The sequence below is a fragment of the Sphaeroforma arctica genome (genome assembly GCF_001186125.1).
Source record: "Sphaeroforma arctica JP610 unplaced genomic scaffold supercont1.119, whole genome shotgun sequence".
Taxonomy (NCBI): domain Eukaryota; class Ichthyosporea; order Ichthyophonida; genus Sphaeroforma; species Sphaeroforma arctica.
In genome coordinates this window covers 136,735-147,285 of record NW_014040439.1, presented here as the reverse complement: position 1 = coordinate 147,285, position 10,551 = coordinate 136,735, and the positions used below count along the sequence as shown (strand labels likewise).

At 41.6% G+C, this 10,551-nt stretch overlaps 1 protein-coding gene across 1 annotated transcript; it reads right to left on the bottom strand.

Annotated features, from left to right (window-relative positions):
- Positions 1–223: 223 nt before the first annotated feature.
- SARC_02622 (TK protein kinase) lies at positions 224–7,947 on the bottom strand. Its single transcript, XM_014303630.1, has 9 exons — positions 6,880–7,947; positions 6,066–6,270; positions 5,703–5,791; positions 5,310–5,468; positions 4,653–4,851; positions 4,262–4,382; positions 3,489–3,585; positions 3,108–3,260; positions 224–2,746 (listed from the first exon to the last, which is right to left on the bottom strand). Exons 1-9 carry the CDS (start codon positions 7,634–7,636, stop codon positions 816–818), a joined length of 3,711 nt encoding a protein of 1,236 aa, XP_014159105.1. The 5' UTR covers positions 7,637–7,947; the 3' UTR covers positions 224–815.
- Between the last annotated feature and the right edge of the window lie 2,604 nt (positions 7,948–10,551).

Below are 10,551 nucleotides of genomic sequence, written 5' to 3'. Positions count from 1 at the left end.
ATATATATATGGCATTCCACAAAACTTCTATGAATTGATAGACAACGAACATTGTATACACAAACTCATCATATTTTAGAACTTCTATAGATGTATGTGCTCGTCTTCGTTACCGATTTTTTAAATTTGGACAGAATCAAAGGAATGTCACGATCGATATACACTGCAAGATGTAAGTTGTGTTTGAAACGCAAACCGTGCGGATCGGTTTTAGTATTGTCGTAGGGTTCAAAAACTTTTGAAATATTTGTTTTAATAATTTTTGGTTCAATGATATGGACCTGCTTGTCGATTGTATGTATAATAGTAGCAACTTTAAGTGTGCGATTTTTAATGCACAATCCACTTTAAATCTATTTTGAACTACATATTCCAATCGGAATGTTCAAATAGCGTCCTATACAAATTTTTTTAGAGTACTAATAACGCGAATATTTCGCTATTTGATGTCCAAACTTCACGATTTGGCCACGCAACTAGCAGGGGCGCCTATCACGATTCGTTGGTCATGTAGAGCAGGCCAAAAAAAATGTCGCAAGGACTCGTTTTGGTGGATTTGTGTGATTGCTATATGTCGAAACCTGATGTCTCACAAACCCAGTAGTGGCACATACTCACGGGGTTATAATGTGACGCATAGACGTGACTAACTAAAATTATATACAGGCACATCCGCAGCTCCTTCGACACGTCAAACCTTCCGCGACTTGGGCCTTAACCTGATGCTAGATGTAGGTGTTAAGCATAACTATAGAGTGGATACAAACGCCATTCTAATGTTTACGTATTCGTAGTTCAGAAGTACAACCACCGGTTTAGATTTCCGTAACAGAATTCAGGGTCATTCCAGCAGACTCTGCTTCTGGCAATGTGTTTGTGTACCCATTGTTCGGAACCCCATGTGTCAGCACTTTGCTGTTTGCGTTGGTCAGAGTCCGTCTTAAACGATCGACTCTATTCGCACCCGCACCCAAACCCACGCTACTAGTTTTCGTCAAGGTGCGGCGCACTGTATCGACAAGAATATCTCCCAGCAACTCGACGATCAGGCCGAACTCGGGTCTATTCTCGGGCCTCTCGCTCCAACAAGCGCGCATAATGTCGAAAACAGCCTCCGGACACGAGAGCGGGCGTTCTAGACGCTTTCCTCTCTGTATGTTCGCAACCACCTCGTGCACATCCGCCTTGCCGTACGGCAACTCTCCCAAAGTAGCCATCTCCCACATTACCACCCCATACGACCACACATCAGACATCGTAGTAAACTCCTTGGTTTCAATGCTCTCCGGCGCCATCCAGCGCAGGGGTAGAGCAGCGATATTGTTTGCCTCGTCTTTAGAGTCTCTTTTCTTTATATCCTCTTCCAACAAGCTCTCGCTGTTGCTCACCAGCGCCGTGCTCGTCTGATCGCTTTCCAACGAACGGTTCATCTCCGAGTTCAGACCTCTTGATAAACTCCTCAACTCCGCCAAGGAGTTGATATCGAGTCCCACAGCCCGCTTCTTGGGCTGTGAGGTCATAGCCCATTCCAAGGCGTTGCCTTTGCCTTCAGAGCCTGTCGCACCGCCAGATCCCTCACTCCTAGTCCCAACCAGTGCAGCCAGTGGTCGTGGTGCCGGACTAGGTACCTCTCCGACTTCTTTCATGCTCTCGGCGGGAAGGGCGTCACTATTACTGATGATCACGCGCGTGTAATCCGTCCCCCCGTTCTGCTCGCTCTGGGTCATGGCCGCCTCCACATCCACGCCACTGCTCTGATGGTGCTTTGGGCCTAGATTGTCCTTGCTGAGAGCCCTGCGCATTTCTCGACCTCCCACAGCTTGGCTTTTGTCTTTACTTTGCGTAGACGCAGAACACTCACGTCGCATGTTCGAAGGCGGTTGATTGGCACGTTCCTTCTCCGAGGCGGGCGATGGAATGAGATTGCTATAACCAGATCTAGGCATGGGATTCGCTTGTGGCGGCCCTCTCCCTGAACTGAGACTACTTCTAGGCACTTCCACACCCCCGGTGGTAACATTCAAGTACTTGTGACGGTTGTTAGCAGATGCAAGGCTTGGCCCAAGGCTGCCGTGGGGACTCGCGACCACCGCAACATAATCCGAGACAACGGACGAGGTCGACTCGTTCCGACTCAACGCATTGCGTGCGCTCACGTCCGATCGTAACGAAGACCGCGATCCGATGGGTTGTCGCATCTTGCCGTGGACCATCTGAGCTGGGAGAGGAGACTGATCTGCCCCCGTGGCTGGTTGGGAGTACGCGACATTCCCGGAGTGTAACGCCGACTGACTGCTTGTCCGAGAACGGACGGCGTTGCTCTGGTACGGCGGTCGTGAACCGGTGCTGGTCATAGAGGGAGTCTTCGACACCAGGTGTCGCTCACTTCCGTTATCTGAGTCGTGATAGCTGTTTATTAGATCCAATGACTTCATTGATCCGATATCCGAGTCCACTTCAACGGCGCCGAACACATTATCTCGCTTTCCCCCTTTCTTGCTTGACATAGTGCTCGAGAGCTGTTTTCTTGCTGGTTCTACAGATTCAGAGTAGACGTTTGCCACTGATATGCGACGCACTTGTGCATCCTCGGCCGCAAAAGCCTTCTCTAAAACGAGAGACATCCCGAAATCGCCCACCTTCAATATCGGGACGCCGTGTGAATCCTCAGTCGGTGGCGCGAGCAGACAGTTGCGTGCCGCCAGATCGCGATGCACAACATTTTTCGACCCAAGGTAGAGCATACCTGTGAAGAAAAAAGTTTAAAAAAAAAAGAATATCAAAATCAAATTCTCAACCACCTTCAAATGCAACGCAGCGAACTCAATTTACACATACTATCATGAAATAATAGATAGCGGTGACCAATTGAGAAAGAGTTTAGTGCCATTGATCCGCCAAAAATGTGAAAGTCTTTCGATGATGAATCGCTTGCAAGTGTGAAAAATAAGCATCGTTCTATACACGCCTGCTACTATACACCACCAGAAGACTCTACCTAAGGATTATGGAAACGATCAAGATATTCGGAGCTATATATTTTATCGTCCGCAATGACGAAGTCGAGCGTGAATCCTAAGAACAAACACAAAGTGTGCTAGTTATACCGTGTGCCAGCTGATGAGCCAAAGCCAACAACGCAGCTATTGGCAGCTTCTCGTTTCGCGACTTTCTCTCTGAAAGGTAATCGTGCAAACTTCCGAGTGGCAGAAACTCCATGACCACACATGGCATATATCCCTCTACACGCTTAGTGATACCTGCAATAAAGACAACCATTCAATTCAATAAAAATTCAGTAACTTACGGTGCGAACATGACGAGGAGAATAAAGGCTGACCAGTTTATGCCAACTTGTAAAATACGGCATATTAAATAAACACGAACGCTTTGCATACACGTATAAGATAGATAATGCACGATAATATACACAGGACGAAGAACACGATGCGCCACGTTAGTGCAATCGGCTATAGAAGAAAACGTACCTAATATGTAAATTACATGTGGATGATCCAAACGTCGCATCAAGTCGACCTCTCGCATGAGCGATTCTTCGGCATCTCCGTCAGCTTCGCGAAGCTCCTGTTTAACAACGAAAGCAAATATAATAGCATGTCAGGGGGGATTTTGGCAGCACATCCATGTATGTGGGCTTCGAGATTTCATATGTACATGTATATATACACATGGATACAGAAATTTATTTATATACATAAATATGGATATAAATTTGTATACATGTATACATACATACATAAATATAGCATGTATGTATATATATATATATGCATATATACATTATAGATATGCATGTGTATTATGAATCTATAAATCTAACTATAACTAGTAACTGATAATTAATAACTAATATATATATATATATACTTGTACATGTGTCATAGATCTATAAATCTATAAATTTATCTATAACTAGTAACCCTATATATATATACATAATACATAACTAAGTGTATATTTATACGAATATATATAAATTCTATATGTATCTAGATTTACATTTACATCTATATCTATGTAAATATATGAATACATACATACATACAAACATACATTCATACCTATACGTGGATATACAGATATACTTCTATTTATGTATATGTAATACACACGCACACACACACACACACACACAAACTATTATATATATATATATATATATAAGCATATATATATATATATATATAAGCATGACTGTAAATGCATCTTGTATAACATTCACGGCTACGAGCTCACGTACCTTGATAGCAACAGGTACTATCGCGCCGTTATACTTCAACGAACCGCGATATACATGACCAAAAGTTCCAGATCCCACTATCTGATCTTTGTTGAGATGTTTGATCGGAATGTCCTTTGTGCTTTACGAAAGAGACAAGCATATGGATCGGTGAGCCAATTAGGATTCATTCTATATTATATACGACGTTTCAAATACCAACACGCTATATTCACACTCGTGTATTGAACATCCGGTCACATTGAAATCTATCCACTCAACTATCTATATACTACAACTCATGAATACCCGACCAGCAGCGAATGATATGACAAGTTTCACCATGTACTGTCAAAGACTGTTACCACGGGCATGTACGAATTAAATAAAAAAAACACACCCGGCAACTTACTATGTAGCGCGTACATTGCGCAATACTGAGACCGGAGCCTCAGTCTCGAAAATCTCACAGTCGATAGATTCGCTAGATTTCTTGCCAGTCCATCTGTCGATATCCTGCTGTTTGCGACGTTCAAAAAAGCACCAGATGCCAAGCCCGACAATCAAGAGGGCCGCGACTACACCGGTAACTGCGCCGACTATTGATGTCACTGTTTGTACGACGAAATTAAATGTAAGCGACGTATTTTACTTCTATAAGGTTTGACTGTTAAAAATTAGAGGGTTGCTGGCATAATGTGAGACGCGTACAAGCCAGAATCGTCGCAACAATGCAGTAGAGAACAATTACAAGTAAAAGCAAATAAACGTTAAAAAAAGATCAGATGCATACCATGGTAGACTCGACTATACCGCACGCTGGGTGAGTATTTCGCTCTATGTGATATGAGAGCACGGCGCCATCGGATCACACATTCATAGCAAGCGATGTAGATAACACTAGATTCAAAGAATTTGAATCGAAAAACGCCACTGGAATCTATTCTGGTATTCCAGTAGTACATTCAATTCTAGAACAGCGAGTTCATTTACACCTAGCAGGACAGAACGTCAATTGCATTCACATACTCGAGACAGAAGTGTCAGAACAAAAACTACATTCACATACTCGAGACAGAAGTGTCGTCGACAAACTGCTGCCCATCGGCGCCAACCGTCTGATATGGTATCACCACACTATCACCGACGACTGTTGCGGTTCCCAGCTTTACGTTGTTCTCCACCTTTGCTCCGTTCTTTATGACGGTATCCGGGCCCACAGCAACGTCTGAAAAGTAGAGAATGCGTACGATGGGAATTTGTTTATTCAAGACAATTAACGATAATCTAGTGGGGGGGGAAATCCACCTTGCACCGGGGGGGGGCTGGGTAGAGTTTTCGTTTCCTCCCTTATTGAATTTGTACAGAATTAATTGAGTTTCCCAACACTTCAAACTCGGCCCAAAACTCATGAAAAAAAATCAAAAAGGGTAGATATCACACACAACCGTGTACGACCTACCAGATCCAAGGGTCACCGATTCTCCGATGGTGCTGCGCGCACCTACGAACGAATTGATATCTATTGTTGAGCCTCTCCCAATTGTCAATCTAAAGAGTGATGCAAGTATTAAAATGCTGTGAGATTGTAATCTTCCTTCGATTCACACTGTCTTCAAAAAAGGATTTAAGTGATCAACATAGCACATACCAAGGTGTGCGACTCAGGTTGCAAGTACAAATTTTCAGGTAGCTTGAACGAGTCGCTATAATATTCGTACAGTAAATTTGGAGATGCACACAAACGAGGCTACTATATCATCACGTGCCTGCAACACCTAACAGTCCTCCCTGAGAAAGCCGAAGGAGAAAAAAAAGCACATACTCCTCCTCGATATTGACATTATCTGCAATGATAACCTTTGTATCGACCTTCGATAGCGGGCCCAACGCAACGCCTTCGCCGATCGTGGTGAAAGATCCTAAAGAGCAATTGCTCCCCACAACTGTATTTGCGCCCACATCAACATACTGCGCCAACACAGTCGAGGGTCCTATGATAGAGTTTTCTCCGATTGTGGCGTATCTAGCTGAAGGTATGCAAGGAAAAAAGTTGAAAAAGGTAAATAGATAATAAGTTCCCAATATGCATACCTTTGATAACACGTGCAAATATACTCACAGGGGCTACGACATCATTGGACACATATTACGGGATAAGAACTTTGTAAACCTCGATTTTTGAAATTCAAGCACAGCAAATACAGTGACATAAAGGTTGATGAAGTACATAATTATAAGCCTGACTAGATACTGTCAAATATTGACGCGCCATCATTCACGGTTACACACATGAATGTAATTTGAGGCCGTTCGGCTACTGCTACTCCCAACCACGATCATCAGATTCGAAAACATGTATAACAAACTATACCTTTTCGTTGCAGTGTAGATATTACACACATGTTGTGACGTACAAGGATGCAGATACAGTTAAAATAATATTGGTGCAGGCCGCATACAAAACTCGACAATTCTAAAGCAAAAATTATACAAGCACTTTGCAGGCGCATTTGAATGTCTGCGTTTCAACTTTTACTGTCATTATTTATACAGCGCAAGCATAACAACAAATAGTTAGCGAGGACAAAACTGAGCAATCCTAAATATACATAATCCTTGTATAAAACTACACATACAAACACTAGCCCCGGCGGCGACAGTTGAGGCGGTCTGAAGATTAACATTGTTCCCGATTATGGTTAGAGCTCTGCGTTCGTCACCAACTGCTCGTCGATAATGATAGTTAGGTTCACCCGATACATCAATACCGATCCTTACGTAATTGTCCGCCTTTGTATTTCTATACAGGATTACATTACTTGCAATCTCCACATAGTCGCCCAATTCGACGTCCTGTTCAATTGTCACATCATCCCCAATTGTAACACCTGTCCCAATCTTCGCAGTTTTTGCGATTGTTACATTGATTCCCTTTACGAGCTGTAGCGGGCTGGGCGTGGTCGATGGCGCTTGTGTAGGGTGACTCGATGCTGATGGTGCTGCTGATGGTGTTTTAGTTGGAATAGAAGTCGGAATCGCTATAGGAGATGGCAATGGAGTACTAGATGGACTTGGAGATAAGTCCGGTACATCCAGAAGCCCGCCTATCTCTATGATACATGTATATCCCTTGTAGCCTTCGGGACAAATACAAGTGAATCCTTGCGCATCATCCACACACGTACCACGTCTGCAAGGCTCGGTGGCACATTCAGATAATACTTGCCTCCTGCTTACAGAAGAGCCGTGTGATTTATCGTAAAGTGGTGTATCTTGTCGATATTGTCTCTCTCCATCATATTCAAGTTGTTGCCGTTGTTGTGTGTCGGAGATAGACAAAGACAGCGAGGCGTGCACGGATACAAACAGTGCTAGCAATCGGTGTACAAGCATAGTTCGACTTTCGCGTAATTGTTATATTTGTATCAATTAAAATTCATACGAATATGTGTGCCAGCCCTGAGATTAAGTAGAACAGGAGGGTGTATATTCTATGACAAATTTAATGGCGAGTGAACTTGTATATTTCGAGGTTAAAGGCGTCGTGAGTGTGAGTATGTGCCTATATTATCGAACCTTGTTTGGGTTCATCTAGTTAAAGTATAATGTCTCCACTTACTCCTGTTATCCTACAGACGACTATGGTGTACTGATGCGAATACAATAAAAAGGAGATACTAACCAACGGACACGTAATTGTAAATTAAGTGCGATGCAACTGAATCCATGCGGGTTCACTTCATCCGATATATTCTCCGAAGTCATCTCCTGAGTCGCGAGTCGTGAACCTCTCCGGCTCTCCCTCTCGCTGTACAAAGAAAATATTTATATTTAAATACATATAAATATGAATTGAACATAACTTTTTTTGGGGGGGGTTTTTTAATTTTTCCAACTCTGCCATAAACTTTATTTTTATAGTAAAAATTTATTATTTAGTAGGCTTACTCTATGTAGTAGGCTCTGTATATTTATTTATTTTTCATAAAAAAACAAAATATTTCTTTTTTGTTTTGTTATGTATATAAATAAATATTTACAAATACAGTACATAAATACATCTGTACATAAATACACAGGGTATCAAAAAAACAACGCCCCCAAAAAAGTTCTATTTTTAAATAAGATATTTTCAGAAGGCTATACAAAAAGTAAAGAAAAATAAATTACACAAAACAGTAAATACAAGCGAAATTGCGTCGAGTTATATTTGGAATGGCACTCAATTTTAAAACTTCGAGTAGTTTTTATTAAAACTTATGTGCTTCACTACGATGTTTTAAATGTACTGCTACACATTACCGTTTTTTCAACGAAACACTAAAAGTCAAAAATTCCTTCGTATTCAGTTTATAGTTGGAAAGTATTTACTATTTGTTTAGTTTTTAAAAAAAAGGAAAACTTTTTAAAATGCGGAGGTTAAAAAGTTCAGACTTCAGAAGTTCAGACTTCAGAGGGCGCAAAACTGCAACTCACAAAAACAACCAACAAAATGCTAACCTTTTTTTCTTCTCAAAAATTACAAAACAGAAAAGTTAGTTTTTTTCGCGCAGGATTCGAAACTCGAAAGTCGAAGAAGAGAGCAGTCTCGAGTCTCTTGTCTTGTCTCGTCGAGCCTTCAAAGACCCAAAGTCGAGGACTCGACTCGAGGACGAGGGTTCGAACTTGTTTAAAATCCATATTAGTTTATTTACAGTTAAAATATTGGGGGGTTTTAAAAAAGCAACTACTGGTAAAATGTTGAAGTCGTAGACTCTCGGACGCATGTCTTTATACGGCACCGGTGACAATAAAATTATATAAACCACCTCAGGCCCAGTTTCCTACCAGTCTCATACTTATACTTTCTCGAGTTTACTTTGCTTTTTTAAAGATTTAATTAGCGTGATTTTAGCGGGGACTCTTAAGACTACGGCTGGTATGACTAACTCTTAAGAATACGGCTGGTATGACTAACTCTTAAGACTACGGCTGTTACGCGTCCCGTTAAGACTACGGCTGTTAAGCGTCCAGTAAAGACTCCCTCTGGTAAGCGTCCCGCTCTCGCCTCTCGCCAATTAAGCGCCCCGCTCTCGCCTCCCTCCAAGTTAAGCGCCCTTCTCTCGCCTCCCCCAATTAAGCGTCCCTTTCTCGCCCACCTCTAAGTTAAGCGCCCCTCTCTCGCCCCCCTCCAAGTTGAACGCCCCTCTCTCGTACACTTCTTACTATAAAAAGGTAGTATGTTTTTATTGATCTGTTGGAAAGAGCGGGAAAGATGTAGGTAATAAATTAATAAATAAATTAACGTGTATATAGACGAGCGAAAAATAATACTCTTTTTTTAGCATCGTATATCGCATACGTAGCTGATAACTGAGGTATCTTGTGAAATAAGCTGTATTTGTGTCAGTAGCCTTTCTGATGTTTGCTATGAAATAATGCTAAATTTATGAAATTGATCTGGCTACATACAGCAAACTTTACGGGGGGAGAGAGAAGAGAGAGCATCAATGGAGCCATAACTGGTAACATCAAGGTAAGCTGATAATGCGCATGCGCATGCGTGCAAATGCAAAATATGTATAAATAATGCTTGATGGTATGTCTGCTTTCCGATCTGATTGATTCTATATCATTAATCGTATCAGAAATACTATTGCTATTATATCAATGCAGTTCAAAGCGAAGAAGAAATGAAAGCATGCATTGCATACAAGCTCAATACATTCACACGTCCTTTCCAACAACCTAACTAATTCTTTGTCATTAAATTAGTGGCGAGACATTTGCAAGACTTGGTCTCCTCTAGGCTGACTATACGATACCAAGACGTTTACGTTATTAATACAGTACGTTAAAATGTTAAAATACAAAATGTTAAATAAGTTTAGCTTCAGCCCTTGGTAATGAGCAAAGGATTAGGGAATTTCAGACTGAGACTATTGTCTATAGGCTCCGCTCTAATCACTCACTACTTCGGTCTAGATTATTTTTTGTTTTACTAAGACTAGGTATCATTTCATTAGACGCTTAGTTTACATTTCACGCCTCGAAACAATCACCTAATCAAACTAACCAGTAAAATACCTCTAAGTCCAACTAAAGAAAATATAAAATAAAATCAAAATACCAAATCGGTGCAGTATACATATCTGCACCTAAACCCCATCACTTGGTACCCAGCTCCCCATCCCATTTAAGGCATAGACGAGCACATCTAGTTGGCTAGCTAGGAGGAGTTAAACCATGTTGTCCTAAATTCTAACAACTCTGATCCTGTCCTTTTCTCATTGAATTATCTTGCTCTGAGATCTTCGAATTATACCATA

Coding starts and splice junctions, on each gene's coding strand:
- SARC_02622 (XM_014303630.1), bottom strand. CDS start 7,636: ATGCTTGTACACCGATTGCTAGCACTGTTTGTATCCGTGCACGCCTCG. Junction 4,852..5,309: donor CGACGACACTTCTGTCTCGA/GTATGTGAATGT, acceptor TCGTACAAACAG/TGACATCAATAGTCGGCGCA. Junction 3,586..4,261: donor TAGTACCTGTTGCTATCAAG/GTACGTGAGCTC, acceptor GTTGTTAAACAG/GAGCTTCGCGAAGCTGACGG.